Genomic DNA, 20,212 nt, shown 5'->3' on the forward strand with positions numbered 1-20,212 from the left:
GGGGGACCGGGGGCCGGGAGGGAGACTCACATGAAAAACTCCGGCGAGGACGGGCTGTCGCTAGTCGAGCCGTTTTCTCGGAAGCCGCTGCCCACCAGCTTGTCGTACTTCTCCTTGTAGGCGTCCCGCTCGCGGAGCAGCCGGGCAATCTCCTGCTTGAGGTGCTCCACCTGCTGCAGCAGTTGGCTCTTCTCCGCCTCGAGCACGTGCCGCTGCTGCACCCGCTTGAAGCGACACGACTGCGCGTAGCCGCGGTTCTTCAGGGTCCGGCGCTTCTGCTTCAGGCGGATGACCTCCTCCTTGCTGACCCCGCGCAGCTGCCGGTTGAGCTCTCGCACCGACATGGTGACCAGCTGCTCGTCGGAGAAGCGCTCGTCGAAGTGCAGGGCGGCGGGGTGGGCGCCGGGGGCCGGGGCGGGGGCGGGGGCAGGCCCGGCCCGCTCCCCGCCGCCGCCGCCGCCGCGCCGGAGCCCGTCCCCGCCGGGCCGTGCGGGAGGCCCCCGGGGTGCGGCGGGTGCGGCGGGGCCGGGGGCGGCGGGGCCGGGTAGTGGGGGCCCCCGCCGTGCGCCGCCGCCGCCGCGATGACGGCCGACACCACGGCGGCCGCCGAGCCCAGCTCGTCCCCGGCCCCGCCGGCCGCCGCGGCCCCGGGCGGCGGCTGGCCCCGCGCGTAGCCCTCGAAGGCGCCGGGGAGCTGGTGGCCGCTGCTGATGAGCGCCTCGACCGCGTCCTCGGGGCTGAAGGCCAGCGCCTCGGGGGGCAGCGGCTGCGGGTAGCCACTGCCCATCCAGTAGTAGTCCTCCAGCGGCGCTTTCTGCTCGCTGCCCGAGCCCGGGCTGGGCGCCGAGAAGCTGGGCGAGGGGGGCACCGAGCTGCAGGGCGTGCTCATGGGCGTGGAGGAGAGCGAGCCCCCGGCGATGAGCCGGCCGCACTGGCTGATGATGCGCTCGCTCTCGCCCGGCTCCTTCTTCACCTCGAACTTCATGAGATCGAAGTCATTAACATACTCCATGGCCAAGGGGCTGCTGGGCAGGTCGGGGTTGCTCAAGGCCAGCTCGGAGGCCATCCTCCTGCCCGCTCCCCCCGCTCCGCCTCCCGCGCCCCTCCACAGGGGCAGGGGCAGGGCCAGGGGCAGGGGCGCCGCCAGCGAGCCGGGCGCGGGGGCCAGCGGATGAGCCAGCTTGGCGGCGCGGGGTCTGGCCCGGTCTCCCGTCCCCCGTCCCGCTCCGCGGTCCCTCCCGCAGTTCTTCGCCCAGCCCCGGGCCTCGGGCCGCGCGGCACTTGGGGTCCCCCTCCCCCCCGCCTCTTCTTCCTCCTCCTCCTCTTCCTCTCCTTCTTCCCTCTCCTCCTCCTCCTGCCGCCGCCGCTGCCGCCGCCGCCGCCGCCGCTGTTACCGCCACCGCCGGCACGCTCACGGGGCCCGGCCCTAGGACACCAGGAGATGCATCAGGAGTGCAGGGGCCGGCCGCTCCGCTCTCTCGGCTCCCCCGGCTCCTTGCCCCGCTCTGCGCCCTTGCATAAGGGGCGCCGGGCCGGTCGGGGGCGGGGGGGAGGCGGGGGGCGCACAGTGCCGGCTGCCGGGGGCGCTGGGCTGGCGCTCCGGGCCGGGGCTCGGCACTTGGTGTCTTCTCTTCTCTGGACCAAGTGCGAGCGAGGGGTGCAGCCGGGGGACGGGGCAAGGGGCAGAGCGGAACCCTCAAGGGGCCCGGGGGCGGGGGGAGCGGCGCGGGCGGGAGAGTCAATCCAGATTCGAGAAGAAAAATCGACAGCCAAAGCGCGGTGAGAAGATGAAAAATATTTTAAGGTTCATCCGGCAAGAAGAGTTTAAAGCAATTGCTGAGTTTTATAGCGGGCCTGACGTCAGGCTCCGATGGGAAACGGACTCCGACTCCGGACCAATGAGCGGGGCCGCTGGCGGCGCGATTAGCATAATAGTCTGGAAACGAGGAAACTTTGCGCGGCTGTCAATCACCGGCCAACCAGCTGACTGTCAGCTGGGCCGAGCCCTTTAACCCTCCTCTGGCCGTCGGGGCCGCCTACCGGGCGCCCGCGGCCGGCCGTGCGGGGGACCCGGCGCTCGGTTGGGACGCGGGGGCCGGCAGGGAGTTGGGCCGCATCGGTTTGGGGTTGGGGGGCTCTTCCCGCCGAAGGCCGCACTGTCGGCTCCGGCCGCGCTCCCCGGACCGCTGCCCCCCAACCGGCTTCACCGGCGGTGTCCCTCGCCCCTCTCGACCGGGTCTCCCGGGAGCCCAAACTTGGGGACCCGTCTTTCCCGACAGCGCCAACGGGACGACGGGCGGGAGGAGCTGGGCTCCGGCGGCGGGGGCGGGGGAGGCTGGCAGGGTACCGGCCGGTTGGGGACGGCTGTAGGTCCTTCGGGAGAGCCGAGGAGGCACGCCGTAATTCCCGGCGGGTAAACGCCGTGGCCTTTTCATTTGGAATTCGGTTCGGAGGGAATCCGTCCCGGGCCGGTTGCCTGCAAGGAGTTTTCCCGCGGCGGCGGCCCCCCGAATCCCACCGAGATGCACTCCGGGAGAGGTCTGGAGGGCGGCGCCCGATTTCAGATCTCAGACTCCGGCTTGCAGTTTGGCCTTTGATTTTTCTCTCTCCGCTTGAGAGTTTGTCTCTTCCTCTCTCTCTCTCTCGCATACTTTTTGTCTCTCTCTGGATGTTCATCTAATGTTGGTATTTGTTAAGCGCTTACTATGTGCAGAGCACTCTTCTAAACGCTGGGAGTTACAGGGTAATCAGGTTGTCCCACGTGAGGCTCACAGTCTTAACCCCCATTTGACAGATGAGGTACCTGAGACATAGAGAAGTTAAGTGACTTCACAGTCACACAGCAGACAAGTGGCGGAGCTGGGATTCGAACCCTTGACCTCTTATTCCCAAGCCCAGACTTTTTCCACTGAGCCACGAGTTGTCTCTGAATGTGCCGCGGCTCTGAGTGAGTTTCTCTCTGTCTCTCTCTGTGAGGGCTTCTCTCTGTCCCTGAGGGCTTCTCTACATCTCTCTCAGGGTTTTCTCTGTGTGTCTCTGAGGGTGTCTGTGTGTGTGTCTCGGAGGGTTTCTCTGGGTCTCTCCCTGCGAGTTTTCCTATGTCTGTCGCCGAGGGTTCCTCTAAGTCTCTCTGTGAAGGTTTCTCTATGTCTCCGAGAGTTTTCATACGTCTTTCTCCTCGTCTCTGTCTCTCGTCCTCTCCGAAGGGGTTTCCTCTGTCCCTCTCTCGTCCCGTTAGGATTTCGCCCTGTGTCTCCGCATCTTTTTGTCTCTGTCTCCCGATCTCTCTGAGTATCTGTCTCTCTCTGCCTCTGGGTCGTACTCGCTTGCGGTGTAATCCGATCCCCGTCGATTAGGCTTTCTGCCCTTTGCCCTTTCACGCTTAAGTTAATCATTTCGTACTAAATCGTGGCAGGGAAAGACAGCCGGCGTGTCCCCCCGCCCCCCCAACCGAGGGGGTTAGATTTTAAACTCCATCGGGCCGGGCCGGCCGGAGAGGCCCCCCCCCCCCGCCCTTTGTGCAGATGCTAATAACTAATGCCATTTTCTGGATCGATTACTTTTTAAGTTTATGCAGAAGTCTGTTTCCGAGATTTTCAAGCGACTGGGCAGCCGGGGTGCAGAGGTGGGTGGATGGAGGTGTTGGGAAGAGAGAATGAGAAAAGAGGGAAGCGGGGCAACGGGACCGGGGAGAGTGGGGGGCGCTAAAGGTGTGTGTCTCGGGGGTGGGGGTGGGGGCGTGCACGAATCGCCTAACGCATTTCACAGCCGCACTAGGGTAGGCATGCCTGACTTCCTTCGGGGTAGAAGGGTGCGACGAATCCGATCCCCCGCCCCCCGCCAAAAGGAAGAAAGAAACGGGCAGCGAAAAGGGAGGAAAAGCGAGGATTGGCCGGGGCCGGTTCTCACCTCGACAGCGCCACCTTTCGGCCAAGGCCAGTTAGCGTTGGTCGGCGGCCAGGTGACGACCGACCCGGCCCCAAAACTTGGCGAGGAGAAACTCCAACTTCCCCCGCCCCCACCCCCAAGGCCGGGGCGCTGAAGAGTTGGGGGGTGGGGGAGGGGGCCCGCTAGGACCCCCAGCTGAAGGACCCCTCCGCCTGGCCGAGGGTTGCGTGAATCCGCCCTCCCGGCCACCTTTCGCGGGCTTCGGAGGTCGGGCCGGGCCTTGGGGCCTCGGGGATGGGGTCAGCCCTTCCTCCCGGACAGCTCCAGAAATGGCAGCTGGGCCCCCTCCGCGGCCGCAGCAACACATTATCTGTAATTCGGTGATAGAGGGAGCGTCTCTAGTAGGAGACCGCGGGGCCTCCGGCGTTGCTCATCTGCCAAGCGCTTCTTAAGGAGCGGGGCTTCGGCCGTTGGGTCGTCGGGTAAGCCGGCCCGGTTCTTGGCCGCTGCCCTTAGAAACCCCCTCGCCCGGCTGCTGGATCCACCGTCCCCGGGGGAGACGGGCTTCGTCTTTCTCCTGACGCCGGACACCTGCATTTCCAGTCGGCCACCGAAGCCTGAACGGAGCTGCCGGGCAGAAATACCGGGGGCTTAAAAGAACCCCGAGGGCGGCCGCTGAAGAGCAGCGTTTTCCCTTTGTGTTTCCTTCGGGACGGCACGCCTGTTGTCAAAGTAGGACTTTGTTAAGGGGAAAGAACTTCGCTTTTCACCGAGTTTGTGAACGAGGGAGATGGCGGTTCGTGTCAATATTTATCCGGTCGAACGATCCAAGCCTACCCTCCCGACTTTTGACACCGTTAACCACCGATATCGTCAAAAGCTTACACGGCACTTCCGAAAAGGACGATCTACTCCTCATATTTGATCTTTTCCCAAATAAGATAAATATGGGGGAGGGCGGTGATTTAGCATCCTCTCCCCAGAGTGATGTACTATTCGATGACCGCGCTTCTCTTCCATAAATGTATTAAACTTTACGGCTTTGATTTGCAACGTTACTGGGTACTCAGGATCACGTTAATGTTTTTCCCAGTTGATAACTATAGACTGTCTCAATATTAAATTTTTAAAATGCTGGAAAAAAAGATCTCTTCTTTCCCTCAGTTTTATTGGGGGGGGTTGGGGGGGCGGGACGTGCAGGAAAATTTAACATGTTGCCTTTTAGGAGCTAGAGATTTCAGGAGCATCGTCTCCCAAAGACAGAAGAATCAACTTGTCAGTGCTTATTGAACCCTGCTCCTAATTGCTGCCCCTAGAAGGAATGGCTTTAAAGAAATAAGTCCTGCCTTATTTGGACACCCAGCATCTTTACCAGACGATTATTTTCTGATCAGATACTGTTGAGGATTTTTATTAAGCCTAATTGTCCCGCTTATTATAATACCTTTTGGGATAACTCCCCGTGCTTCAGAGCACGAGAGACTGTGAACAATTTTTGGATAACATTGAAAGGGTGGCCCAGGTTTACAATACCCAATTCTCACTTTTTTCGCTGTTTTTCATTCTTTAAAATTTCATTAGTCACATGAGAACTCTAAACGTTTGTTGTTCCCTATTAGAATCTGAACAACTGACCACTCTCCCTTCAATTATGACTATTCGGCCTTCAGATTTTCCACAACTTCTTTTGCCTCATAGGTTTTTTTTTCTTTCATTTCTCTCCAGGCCAGTGTAATCCAGATATAACATGAGAAGCAAATATAATATGGAAGCTATGTTTAACTTTTTCCACTTACACGATGGAAATCTGTTGAACAATCTGCAGAATAGAGATTAAGAAACCAATCAAACTCGGTATCGTTAAGTACTCTGAAATCAACGAGGAGGTAAAGCAAAGGACTTTTCGTGTATTTGTCAACTGTGTGGAGAATAGTTTAATATTAACATCAAAATACACAGTAGTAGTTTCTTATCAGCAAATGTATAACGATTTTCTCAAGGGAAAAGCGGTTTTTTAGCCTATCAAAAAGATTACAATGTTAAAGGATTTTATGCCTGAATGTCACCTAAGTATATTATTTTATACCATGGGTTACTTTCTCTCTCTCTGGCTCACACACAGACACACACACACACACATCTATAAATATAAAATCTCGAGGACAGCTCAAGTATCCAATTTTTATGACGCAGAACTGAACATCGTACACTAAATTTGACTATGAAATCAACTCGATTGATTTCAGAAGAGTTCATCTGAGTAACTGAACAATAAGGAAGGCAGAAGGCACAAACTGCTCTGTGGCACAGTGTTAGATAAATCCTTTTAACAGTTTTCAGATCAGTTAGCAAGGTAAGTAAATCACAAATCACTGTTAGCAGATTCATGGGAGAAAATTAATAAAATCAGGGGAGATAAATGGATAAGGACAAGACTGCTGCGAAAAAAATCCTGCCTCATATTTGAGCCTGTGAAACAACAGTCTGATTCCTAAGAGTCATTATTTAATAAAGGTGAATTGTGTGCTAAATAATAATCAGCATTTATTAATTATTTTCTTTTCAGCAATTTGCAGATGCGAGTTACAGTCTCTCTTCCTTTGGAAGATGCATTCTTTATCCTTTTTATTAGAGGTAATTTATTATTTGCATTACCTGTATTTACTTGATAATTGAACATTTTGGATTCAAATTTATGTAATGCATTATGCCTGAGAATGTATTTCTGCCTTATTAGCATAAATAGTCACTTACCTCATGAATAACTAACCAGCTTTCTCTTAAAATATAGGGTTTTTTTATTAAATGGAACACAAACATAAGTATGGTAAAAGCTGATTCTCTGGTGTGTGGTTAAAAGAATAGCCAACCACTGTTACAAGGAAGGGAGTTCAGGTAGATGGATTGGTGTGGAAAAGAACAAAAATAAAGAAGCAAATTACTTGATAGGCTCATTTTGAAGGCAGTGGGCAAACTGGTATCCCTACATGGGTGGTAATCCCAGGATTAGCTATTTCTCTGTGAATCCTAGGCGGGCAAAGAGCCCAAAGTACCCTTGGTTTAGTGGTCACTTTTAAATCTAGGAAGTGTTACCTTGGGGGGAAAGAAGGGCTTCTGCAGGCCATGAGAGACAGCAACGGAGTCATTATCACGGGGATTGTCGTCTATCGGGTGGTCATTTATTTTGAACAAAAGCGTACTTGGCTCAAAATCGTTAATAATAAAAAATAATGATTATGGCATTTATGAAATAATTACTATGCTTAGCCCTGGGATAGATGCTAGGTTCTGATTTTTGAGGAGGGGGGAAGTGACATGCCCTGAACGTTTCTGTAGAAAGATAATCCGGGCAGTGGGGTGAAGTTGGGACTGGAGTGGGGAGAGGCAGGAGGTTGGGAGGTCAGAGGGGAGGCGGGGTAGGATGAGCGATTATACTAAGGTGGTAGTTGTTTGGCTGGAGAGGAGAGGGTGGATCTTAGCGATGCTGTGAAGGTGAGACCTACGGGATTTGGTGACCAACTGGATATGCGGGTTGAACGAGAGAGCGGAGTCAAGGATGATGCCGAGGTTACGGGTGTGTGAGACAGGAAGGACGGCGGTGCCGTCTACAGTGACGGGAGAGGTCGAGAGAGGACAGGGTTTGGGAGGAAAGATGAGGAGCTCTGGTTGGGGCATGTTAAGTTTGAAGTTATTTCCCATTCCGTATGGCATCATTACATCCTGCTGGCAACATCCCGCATTATTCTCAACTCCTCTCTCTCTCTCAACCCGCATATCCAATCTGTCACCAAATCCAGTTGTTGCTAGCTTTACAACATCTCTAGATTTGACCCCTTCCTCTCCATCCCAGCTACTACCGCGCTGATCCAAGCCCTTGACCATATCCCGCCTCGATCTCCTTGCGAGTCTCCCCGCCTACTGCCTCTCCCCTCTCGAAGGCCATACTTCACTCTGCTGCCCAGATCATTCTTCTACAGAACGATTCAGCCCATATCTCCCCACGCCTGAAAACCCTCCAATGTTTGCCCATTCACATTAGCCTCATAGAGAAGGTCTTTAAGGCATTCTGACCTTTCTGCACTGATCTCGGCAGAGTGGAAAGAGCCCGGGCTTGGGCGTCAGAGGACGTGGGTTCTAATCCCGCCCCCGCCGCCTGTCTGCTGTGACCTTGGGCAAGTCACTTAACTTTTCTGGGCTTCAGTTACCTCATCTGGAAAAAGGGGGATTAAAAAATGTGAGCCCCACATGGGACGATCTGATTACCCTGTATCTACCCCAGCACTTAGAACAGTGCTCAGCACAGAGTAAGTGCTTAACAAATATCATAATTATTATCATTCTCATTATCTGTTATTACAATCCAACCTGAACACATCACCCCTCTAACGCCAACTTACTTACTGTGCTTCAATCTCATCTGTCTCACCACCAGTGTCCAAATGTATAAAATGTCCAAAGTCAGGACCTCAGAGTAAAATAAAAAATTGATGTCACCCAGAAAGTAGAACAGACATACTCCGGGTAAACAAAAGATAACTTTAAAGAATAGTTTCCTTTCCATTTTTCTTCAGGTGAGAGAGCCTCCCAGGAGGTGCCATGCCAATTCTGCAGCAACCCTCCGCTCCGCCATCGGAAAAATTTGAAACAAGTGATGAGTTGCGTTTCGAGTTCCATCCTAGGGCTTAGGTGTTGTGCTGTAAAATAGAGTCTTTATTGAAAAGGCTTAAGAGGGCAGAGTTTTGCAAAAACTTTCCTTTATGAATATAATCTCCCTTCCCTTCACAGAAACAGAGAAATGAGAGATGGAATGGATGTATTCATTAATTATTCATGAGCCACTGCCCGTGTTCAGCCAGGGAGCATTTAGCAGCGTGGTTCAGTGGAAAGGGCCCGGGCTTGGGAGTCAGAGGTCATGGGTTCGAATCCCGGCTCTGCCACTTGTCAGCTGTGTGACTGTGGACAAGTCACTTAACTTCTCTGTGCCTCAGTTCCCTCATCTGTAAAATGGGGATGAAGACTGTGAGCCTCACGTGGGACAACCTACCCCAGCACTTAGAACAGTGCTCTGCACATAGTAAGCGCTTAACAAATACCAACGTTATTATTATTATTATTACTTTGTCCCTCTCAGAGTCAGAGCCCTAGCCACTCATCACTCACAGGGACCCCCTGGACAGACATGCCTTTTGACTCAAATGCGGTGAAATGGCTCATTCCCAAAGGTAAAAACTTTGGTGGAAGTCACTGCTCTGTCTCCTCCTCTAGACTGTAAACGTGTCTACCGACTCAGTTATATATGTATTTTTTTTTAATGGGGTTTGTTAAGGGCTTACTATGTGCAAGACACTCTTCTAAGTGCTAGGGTAGATACGAGGTGATCAGGTTGGACACAGTCCACGTCCTAGTACCTTTCAGAGCCTCGTTGTTGAGAGAAGCAGCGTGGTTCAGTGGAAAGAGTCCGGGCTTGGGAATCAGAGGTCGTGGGTTCGAATCCCGGCTCCCTCGCTTGTCAGCAGTGTGACTCTGGGCAAGTCGCTTCACTTCTCTGTGCCTCAGGTCCCTCATCTGTAAAATGAGGATTAAGATGTGAGCCCCACGTGGGACAACCTGATCACCTTGTATTCCCCCAGCGCTTAGAAGAGTGCTTTGCACATAGTAAGCACTTAAGAAATGCCATCATTAATACTATTGTGATCTCTCACTGCCATTTGATCTGAAGTATGGCACTTGTATAACACTGGTGGAAGTACTTATCAACCAATCAATCAATGTTATTTATTGAATACTTACTGTGTGCAGAATACTGTACTAAGCACTCGGGAGAGTACAATATAAAAGAGTGGTGTACACGAATTCTGGGCTCAAGGAGTTTAGTCTATAATAATAATGATGATGATGGTATTTGTTAAGCGCTTAACTATCTGCCAGGCGGACTAAGCACTGGGGTGGATATAAGCAAATCGGGTTGGACACGGTCCCTGTCCCATGTGGGGCTCACGGTCTCAATCCCCATTTTACAGATGAGGGAACTGAGGCCCAGAGAAGTGAAGCAACTTACCCAAGGTGCCACAGCAGATGAGCGGTGGAGCTGGGATTAGAACCCAGGTCCTTCTGACTCCCGTGCTCTATCCACTAGACCACGTCGTTTCTCATAAGCACTTAGTACGGTGCTCTGTGCACAGTAAGCACTCAATAAGTACCTTTGATCAACTGATTACTAGCAATGGCTGGAGCTGGCAATAAAGGCGGCGTGTCTTAGCCCGTTGGCCTATGACTCAGGTCACCTGCCTTGGGCTCCCAGTTCCCCATCTGGCCTGAGGGAAACTGCTTGCCTTTGGGCCTCACTGTTAATGCTCACCTTGGTGAGCACTGTTGTTCTTTCAGTCACTACTTTCATCATTTCAGGTATTATTCTTTCAGTAATACCTCCAACAGCTCAACTCCAGGAGACACAGACCCGCCAAGACAGAGCATTTCTAGATCTACCACCTCCAAGAGAAAAGGTTGTTCACCTCAAGAAGATGCAGGGTGAAAAGACAAACCTAGACTAAGCTCAGCGGGAGGTTAATTTGCGGAAGAGGCCCAGAAGAGAGGAATAAACATCCAGCCACCTTTCTAGAAAGTACTTTAAACCTTTACTGTGAGAACTCCTGCCCTAAGCAACTTATTCTCTGACTGTGAAGTGATTGAGAATAATGAAGCCTGGAGAAAAAAAGTGGGGCAAAATCATTTTCATTGAAGAGTAATGTCAAAGGGTTATTGGAACACTAATTTTCCTTGGTGGTCTCCCGCCTGAACTGCTGGCCTGAACCCTCTGCTCTGGCCTTGACTCATGCGCCCAAGCATCCTCCAGGAAGCCATGGAGCAGTGTTGACTGGAGTCCTGAATAATGGGACCCCTTTATTTTCCAGGAGCTCAGCAGTCAACATCCCAAAAGCAGCACCCTTTTGGGAAGCAGAGTGGCCTAGCAGAAAGAGCATGGGCCTGGGAGTCAGAGGACCTGTGTTCTAATCCTGACTCTACTACTTACCTGCTGGGTGACTTTGGGTGAGTCATTCACCTTCTCTGTGCCCCAGTTACCACATCTGTGAAATGGAGATGAAGACTGTGAGCCCCTTGTGGGGCATGGATTGTGTCCAACCTGATTACCTCATATCTATCCCAGCACTTAGTACAGTTTAGCCTGGCACGTAGAACTTAACATATATCATGTAGCGGGAGAAGGAAACAGAGGTAGGGGGACAGTGATTGGGGTGAGATAACTCCCCTTTTCTACAAACATTTCATATTTAGGAGGGGAATCCTGGTCGAAATGTTTTTATGAAAAATCCTGAGACTTCCAAAACCCGGCCCCCATCTCCCATCGACTCAGGGATTTAGAAGAAACCATTTTCTAGGAATGTAAACTCAGTGCTAAAGGAGGGTTTACTGAATTTTGAAGTCCTCGTGTACCGAGCCCCGTATAATAATGGTGGCATTTGCTAAGCACTTATTATGTGCAAAACACTGTTCTAAGCGCTGTGGGGGGGGATACAAGGAGGTCGGGTTGTCCCATGTGGGGCTCACAGGTTTAATCCCCATTTTACAGACGAGGTAACTGACAACTCGTACCAAAGCACATGCATCTTCTTAATGGTTTTATATTTGAGTAGAAGCAGTAGCCAAGGAAATAAATGCACCTTTAGGTTTCAGGAAATGGTAGGCGTAATATAACACTGGACCACTAAAGGTCTCAATTACACTGGCTGCTCAACTTAATCTAGTTGATGTGCATGTGATTCCTGCACATAAACCTTCTCTGTTGGTTTATGTTGGTTTGAAACCCTTTCTCCACTGTGAAGATATGGCAGTATCTTTCTAGCAAAGTTGGGTTGAAAAAGGAGAACAGCCAATGAACGAAAGAGACTTTTGAATGAGTCGATCTTCTCCTTTAAGAAACATGCTTGAGTTTTTTTGTCATCAAATTGATTTTTGTTTCAAGGAAACACTTTCATTTTGCTTTAACACTTCTTCAAATTGATGTCTGCAGCATTTTACTATGGTATCTGAGAGAAAAAAGAATGCATTTTCTTCTGCTTCATTATTCAGTATGTTGAATAAAACTGGAAACAATCCCTGCACTGACATTGCGAGCTTACAGTCTGGGTAACTGCAAGCAAATTCGGCTTTGATTTTCAGCCCTCTTGGAGTGCTTGCTTGGGTGATATATTGTCATCTGTTCAGAAAAGGAAATGATAAAAATTCCCCTGAAATTCAGTTTACATCTGAAGTTGGAGCTAATAATGCCCCCCCACCCCCCCACCCTGACAGGCACCCAATTTCAGCTCCCTTGAGGTGACTAAAATTTCTAGTCGTTAATGTGACATCAGTGAAGTTCACTGGGATTTACTACTGGGAAGACTTGTCAGGATATACCAATGATCCTCAGACTAGCTCACTTTTTTGTTTTTCCGGGTTCTTGATCTTTCATCCCACACTCCTTCTCTGCCCGGTGAAATGCATTTTCTCGATGACAGAACATTAACGGGGGAACGAAATGGCAGTATGTTCCATTCATTTACAGCGAGCGTTTTGCTTTTAGTTAGCTAGCATAGAAGGAAAGTGTGCAAGTATTCCAGAAGACTGGGCCTAGTTTTGTATACCAGGTTTCCTTTTTCATATGGGTCACTCGTGCAATTGAAAGTCCCATTCCTACAGCTGATCTCTGCATTCAGAAGTCCCGAAGGGATTGTGGGTTCCTAAGGGATTGCTAAGCCTCACCGTGACTCAGAAAGCAAATTGTTCTGTTCCTAAAATTCTGTTGGAAATATGGCCCATTTCTGCCTCTTTCCTCTCATTGTAAGGCGCGGGCTACCTGGAGAGGCTGTTGCATGCTTCAGTTCTAGGACCACCACTCTGCAAACCCTAAATCTTCAAATGTGACGTGCTGTTTGTAAACTATGCAATCAGGTGTCCGCTCCATGGCTTTGAACTGCCCTCCCACTGCATTTCTGTACCTTCTTGGAGCTCTTCAGGCATGCTACAGGCTATTTCTCAGTCTTGTTGATTTTATAGAATCACTCTTAGGTAAGATTCAGCTCATTTTTTTCCCCCTCCTGGTCCCGCAGACACATTCAGGTTGCTTCAGCATGTAGTGCTTACTTAGCAGTCTCTGAAGAGAAGCAACCAATTTCTTGTTTCTTCTCTGACCTTGACATCAGTCTACACAATGAAAACTAAACACACAGTCGTTTGTTACACTATCTAAAAAATTCAGGAGCCCTGAACCTGTCAAATTCGAGTCAACATCTGAGAAAGCATCCTTTGTTATGATAAATCAAGTCACAGAAGACACATGGATCAATTCCATTTACATGAACCAAGCAACGACCAAGTGCAGGTTGTATATTTTCATTGAGAAATTAAGAACAAGACAAACATGGTAAAATGGGTGGTCACTGATATCCCATGGGTACTAAGCTCCTTACCTGATTGAAGCCCTCCGAAGCTTGCTGTCCAACCTTCTATATGGCTGTGAGACCTGGACAGTCTACAGCTCCTAGGGCAACTTTATCAGTGGCATCCACACAACACCACAGCTCTGCTGGGTGGGATATGTGAGAAGAATCGATGACAGCAACTGTGTGGGCAGCCTTGATGTACGGGGACCTGAGTGGAGTCATCTGTGGACTTACAGGGCAGAAAAACCATTTTTAAAGACTTGGCGTTCAACAGTGTGACATAGCGGTGAACGGTGGGAAGACCACTGCAGCCAACAGATCATCATAGTAGGCAGAAAGTAGGAGAGGGACTGTTCTCCAAGAGCAAAGACTTGGGAAAGAAGATCAGGATGTAAGGGTGCAGAGTCTAAAGCAGAGGTGGGATAAATCCCCAAGAACAATGGGGCTCTGTCCATACCTGTGAACAGCTTGAGAGCACGTATTGATTGTAAATTGGACATTTCACCCAAATTTGCATGCATGGATAAGCTCTCACCATCAGTAGCATCATCTACATGATTTGATTCGGAGCATTGGGTAGGCAGCGGACACTAGAGCCGTCTCCTAGAAGATCTGTTTCTGTCTAGTGCTGAGAAATGCAAAAACCTGACAGTAGTAATAATAAAAATAATAATAATGGTGATGATGATGATGCCGGTGGTATTTGGTAAACACTTACTGTGTGCCAAGCACTGGGGTAGATACAAGAAATGAAATGGGTCTTCGACTGTAAGACCCAGGCCCTGTCCCACATGGGGCTCACCGTCCAAGAGGGAGGGAGAACAGGTATTGAATCCCCATTTTACTGATGTGGAAACTGAAGCATAGAGGAGTTAAGTGACTTGCCCAAGGTCATACAGCAGGCAACTGGCAGAGCTGGGATTAGAACCCAGGTCCTCTGACTGCCTGGCCTATGCTCTTTCCACTAGGCCATGCTGCTTAGGCTGTCACATTGAGAGGCTACTTTGGAAAACAATTCAAACAGAAACGAAACATTTCCTATTAACCATCAGAGACACAAGGGCTGGACTCGGTTTGATGCCTTCATTGGCTTTCTCTTTGTGCCATCATCCTCTGAATGTTGGGGAACGGCATGAATGGTGCTGAAAACGAGGGACTCATTACACAATCGGTTATCACTTCTTCCTTGTCCTAGCCAGAAGAGTTTTTAAGGACATTGGACAGAGATGCTTGCAGACCAGGATTTGGGGAACAGGAATACCGTTCCTGTTCAAGCCCCTGCCAGAGACCGGCAGACTGGGTGGGGAAGGGTGGGATAGTAGCCTCAAATCCGGATGGTTTCCCACTCCAACTCCCCCAGCTGTCCACATATGATTGGAGGGAGGGAGGGCCAGGAGGCAGTTTCTCCACTCCTTGATGTGGGGAGATGCTTCAAAATATTCTTGCTGGAAAACCAGCTTCAATCTCACTTCATTAACTCTCTCTTTATTGATAATGCAAAATTACTGCCAAGCCAAGCACCCTAAATCCAGGTGGCAAGAAGATGGCAGGGTGCAAGAATTTCTCATAAAATTAGACATAGAACTCACAGCAGTGAAGCTTCACTTCCTTAGGCTGCCGGTGTCCACTGCAAACTGACACCACATCTCTAGAAGGACTAGATAAAACCCTGCAGGCTGAGAGATTTGGGGATCTTCCCGCAAAGGGGCTCTAGCAGCTCATTGACAATTTCGATCTTTAAGTGGGATGAAGGCAAGTTTTGACTTCAGGTATTTCAAGTTGTAATGAACAATACTTACACTCTGTTTTAGCTTTACCGCACAGTGGCTTAACTTTACAATACTATCCTCCTTTATGGCACCTGGGTGTGTGGGGGGAGCGAGTAGAGCGGCAGGGAAATGGGGGAAACAACTTTAAAAGCTGCAATGGGGTTGGAAAAGTGGGGGTAGATTTATGAGGCTGGAGGATGTGAGAGGTCCAGGGACAGGGAGCGGGAAGGGGTTACCTGATAGGCACAGACACCAGGGAGGGTCCACACATCCATTTTACTGCCGAGGAGGTAAAAACTGGCTTTGCTATCGTGGAATACAGTACCAGAGTGATAGTACTCATCTATAATCGATTGAGTACAGAATTGGGGGTAATTTGGATAAAAACAGGGTATTTGACCTTGATTCAATAGCAGCAGTAATTCATTCATTCATTCATTCAATAGTATTTATTGAGCGCTTACTATGTGCAGAGCACTGTACTAAGCGCTTGGGATGAACAGGTCGGCAACAGATAGAGACAGTCCCTGCCGTTTGACGGGCTTACAGTCTAATCGGGGGAGACGGACAGACAAGAACAATGGCACTAAACAGCGTCGAGGGGAAGAACATCTCGTAAAAACAATGGCAACTAAATAGAATCAAGGCGATGTACAATTCATTAACAAAATAAATAGGGTAACGAAAATATATACAGTTGAGCGGACGAGTACAGTGCTGTGGGGATGGGAAGGGAGAGGTGGAGGAGCAGAGGGAAAAGGGGAAAATGAGGCTTTAGCTGCGGAGAGGTAAAGGGGGGATGGCAGAGGGAGTAGAGGGGGAAGAGGAGCTCAGTCTGGGAAGGCCTCTTGGAGGAGGTGATTTTTAAGTAAGGTTTTGAAGAGGGAAAGAGAATCAGTTTGGCGGAGGTGAGGAGGGAGGGCGTTCCAGGACCGCGGGAGGACGTGACCCAGGGGTCGACGGTGGGATAGGCGAGACCGAGGGACGGTGAGGAGGTGGGCGGCAGAGGAGCGGAGCGTGCGGGGTGGGCGGTAGAAAGAGAGAAGGGAGGAGAGGTAGGAAGGGGCAAGGTGATGGAGAGCCTTGAAGCCTAGAGTGAGGAGTTTTTGTTTGGAGCGGAGGTCGATAGGCAACCACTGGAGTTGTTTAAGAAGGGGAGTGACATGCCCAGATCGTTTCTGCAGGAAGATGAGCCGGGCAGCGGAGTGAAGAATAGACCGGAGCGGGGCGAGAGAGGAGGAAGGGAGGTCAGAGAGAAGGCTGACACAGTAGTCTAGCCGGGATATAACGAGAGCCCGTAATAGTGAGGTAGCCGTTTGGGTGCAGAGGAAAGGGCGGATCTTGGCGATATTGTAGAGGTGAAACCGGCAGGTCTTGGTAACGGATAGGATGTGTGGGGTGAACGAGAGGGACGAGTCAAGGATGACACCGAGATTGCGGGCCTGCGGGACGGGAAGGATGGTCGTGCTATCCACGGTGATGGAGAAGTCTGGGAGCGGATCGGGCTTGGGAGGGAAGATGAGGAGCTCAGTCTTGCTCATGTTGAGTTTTAGGTGGCGGGCCAACATCCAGGTGGAGACGTCCCGGAGGCAGGAGGAGATGCGAGCCTGAAGGGAGGGGGAGAGGACAGGGGCGGAGATGTAGATCTGCGTGTCATCTGCGTAGAGATGGTAGTCAAAGCCGTGAGAGCGGATGAGTTCACCGAGGGAGTGAGTGTAAATGGAGAACAGAAGAGGGCCAAGAACTGACCCTTGAGGAACTCCAACAGTTAAAGGATGGGAGGGGGAGGAGGCTCCAGCGTAGGAGACCGAGAATGATCGGCCAGAGAGGTAAGAGGAGAACCAGGAGAGGACAGAGTCCGTGAAGCCAAGGTGAGATAAGGTATGGAGGAGGAGGGGATGGTCAACAGTGTCAAAGGCAGCAGAGAGGTCAAGGAGGATCAGAATGGAGTAGGAGCCATTGGATTTGGCAAGAAGGAGGTCATGGGTGACCTTAGAGAGAGCAGTCTCGGTAGAGTGGAGGGGACGGAAGCCAGATTGGAGGGGGTCTAGGAGAGAATGGGAGTTAAGGAATTCTAGGCATCGATTGTAGACGACTCGTTCTAAGATTTTGGAAAGGAAGGGTAGTAGGGAGATAGGACGATAACTGGAGGGGGAAGTGGGGTCAAGAGCGGGTTTTTTTAGGATGGGGGAGACGTGGGCATGTTTGAAGGCAGAGGGGAAGGAGCCCTTGGAGATTGAGTGGTTAAAAATAGACGTTAAGGAAGGGAGGAGGGCAGGGGCGATGGTTTTAAGAAGATGAGAGGGAATGGGGTCCGAGGCGCAGGTGGAGGGGGTGGCACTTGCGAGGAGGGAGGAGATCTCCTCTGAGGATACTGCAGGGAAGGATGGGAAAGTAGGGGAGGGGGTTGTTGGGGGGGAGGGGAGAGGCGGAGGGGTGACTTTGGGGAGCTCAGACCTGATCGTGTTGATTTTTGTGAGGAAATAGGTGGCCAGATCATTAGGGGTGAGAGATGGGGGAGGGGGAGGAACAGGGGGCCTAAGGAGAGAGTTAAAGGTCCGGAACAATCGGCGGGGGTGACGGGCATGGGTGTCGATGAGGGAGGAGAAGAAGCTTTGCCTGGCGGAGGAGAGGGCAGAGTTAAGGCAGGAAAGGATAAATTTGAAGTGTGTGAGGTCGGCTTGGTGCTTGGACTTTCGCCAGCAGCGCTCAGCAGCTCGAGCATAGGAGCGTAGGAGGCGGACGGAGGAGGTGATCCGGGGCTGTGGGTTAGTGGAGCGAGAGCGGCGGAGGGAAAGGGGGGCGAGAGAGTCGAGATGAGTAGAGAGGGTGGAGTTGAGAGCGGAGACCTGATCGTCGAGAGTGGGAAGAGAGGACAGGGCGGCAAGGTGAGGAGAGATGCTATTGGAAAGACGGATGGGATCGAGAGAGCGGAGGTCTCTGTGGGGCCGTAGCGAAGATTTGCAGGGGGAGGGAGTGTGAGAGATGAGGCAGGTGAGAAGGTTATGGTCAGAGAGAGGGATTTCAGAGTTGGTGAGTGAGGAGATAGTGCAGCGGTAGGAGATGACGAGATCGAGGGTGTGACCGAGTCGGTGAGTGGGCGCGGTATGGTGGAGGAGGAGGTCGGCAGAGTCGAGGAGGGATAGCAGGCGGGCGGTAGAGGAGTCGTCGGGTACATCCGTATGGATGTTGAAGTCTCCGAGGATCAGAGTGGGCAGAGAGAAGGAGAGGAGGAAGGTGAGAAAGGGGTCAAGGTGGTTGAAGAAGTCGGAGGTGGGACCGGGAGGGCGGTAGATGACGGCGACAAGTAACTGGAGTGGGTGGTAGAGGCGAATGATATGGGCTTCGAAGGAGGGGAAGGAGAGGGAGGGGGGAGGAGGGATAGTGCGGAAGTGGCATCGGGGCGAGAGGAGGAAGCCGACGCCTCCTCCCTTACCGGTGAGTCTGGGGGAGTGGGAGAAGGAGAGGCCTCCGCCGGAGAGAGCGGCGGCGGAGACCGTGTCTTCGGGAGAGAGCCACGTTTCCGAAAGGGCGAGGAGGAGGAGAGAGCGGGAGAGGAAAAGGTCATGGATGAAAGGTAGCTTGCCTGTAATAGAGCGGGGGTTCCAGAGGCCACACTTGAAAGTAGCTGTGGGTGCAAGGGGAGGAGGGGGGAAGGGCGGGAGGAGGGGAGGGTTTGGATGGGAAGGAGGTGGCGGGGCCCTGGACGAGGAGAGGGGGATGAGGGGTGGCGGTGGGACAAGAGGACTGGGATGGGGCATGGGTGGGGAAGAGAGAAGGGGGGAGGGGGTGAAGAGGGGGTTTGGTGGGGGGAAGAGTAGGGGGAGGGGGAAGAGGGGTAGCGCTGGTAAAGTGGGGTTCTAGGGCGGGAGAGAGGAGGGGGGGAGGAGACAGAGGAGAGAGCGGGAAAGAGCTGAGCGAGAGAGGGGAAGGGGAAGGGGAAGGGGAGGATAGGAAGGGGCGGGAGGGGGGAGGGGGGAGGAGGGACATGGCGAGGCCAGAGAGGTGGGTGGCAGCACTGACAACAATAAACAGTAATAAACGAAATCGGTAATATAGCAACATGATACAATATGATACAATACAGTGGTGGTAATATAGCAACATGATACAGTATGATACAATATAGTCGTGTTAATAAAAGGGGTGATGACCAGGGTCGGGGGTAGACTCGATTAAGGGGCGACCTGATCAAATTCAAAATCTGACGACAATAAACAATAAAAAGCGAGATCGCAAATATAGCAACATGCTACAGTAAGGCACACTACAATAGTGTTAATAAGCAGGCGATGACCAGGGTCGGGGGACAAGCCGACCCTACCCGAGAGCATCCACAGGGTACAATACACCGTAATGAGCTTGGGAAGTATAAACCCAAGTGGCATGTTCCCTGCCCACAACGAGTTTTCACTCCAATGGGGGAGACAAAGATAAATCTGGGCCGTATTATGGCAAGGCCTCCTGGGGCTCAAGTCCCGGGCCCAAAGGGCCCGTGGGGATTGAGAAGCACGGCCCTTCGCCAGTAGGTAACAGCTAAAAGGAAGCCCCGCTAAAGTACTGCTATTACCAGTGATGCTAATAACCCTCGTGCTTCCACCATCACCTTCCTTTTCCCACCTTCACCTCCCATCCCTCATCGTGGCCTTCTGCTGTTGCTGCCTCCATCCTCCATCCCCCCAGTGCCTCCACAGGCATCTCCTAGCTTCCTGCCATGAGTCCCTGGGCCACTGGCTCCCATGAGGTCCTATACTGCTCTGCCATGACCACAGCTGTTATGGCCACGGCCGCTACGGGGTCTCATAAAAATGTTGCCGTAGCCACAGCCAGTATCTCTGAGCCTTGTCATGGTTTCGATTGTTTTGAGGAGCCCCCTACCGGTAATGTCCCTGGAGCCACGGGAGTGTGGGTGGGTGGGTGTGGGTGTGTGTGTTTGATTTTTTCTGAAGAGTTTTAAAGTCAGGAATCGCTGTGGTCTGGAGGGCATGAAGGGAGCTGGAATTACAGTCCAGCTGCGGAGAGGTACAAGGCGGTAAGAGACATAATCATGCCGTGCTGTGTGGCATGTTCCCGAATTTGTAGTTTCTTTCCTTTTCGGCTTCGAGTGACTCAGAA

The 20,212-nt window shown here is 51.8% G+C and overlaps 1 protein-coding gene across 1 annotated transcript in view; it reads right to left on the minus strand.

Annotated features, from left to right (window-relative positions):
* MAF (MAF bZIP transcription factor) overlaps positions 1 to 1,327 on the minus strand; it is a 280,188-nt gene extending 278,861 nt beyond the window's left edge. The window contains 2 exon segments of the mRNA XM_029052834.2: positions 31 to 463; positions 466 to 1,327. Coding sequence (XP_028908667.1) covers positions 31 to 463; positions 466 to 1,066 — 1,034 coding nt within the window. The 5' untranslated portion in view covers positions 1,067 to 1,327.
* Between the last annotated feature and the right edge of the window lie 18,885 nt (positions 1,328 to 20,212).

The sequence above is a fragment of the Ornithorhynchus anatinus genome, chromosome X2, assembly GCF_004115215.2.
Source record: "Ornithorhynchus anatinus isolate Pmale09 chromosome X2, mOrnAna1.pri.v4, whole genome shotgun sequence".
In the NCBI taxonomy this organism is placed as follows: domain Eukaryota; kingdom Metazoa; phylum Chordata; class Mammalia; order Monotremata; family Ornithorhynchidae; genus Ornithorhynchus; species Ornithorhynchus anatinus.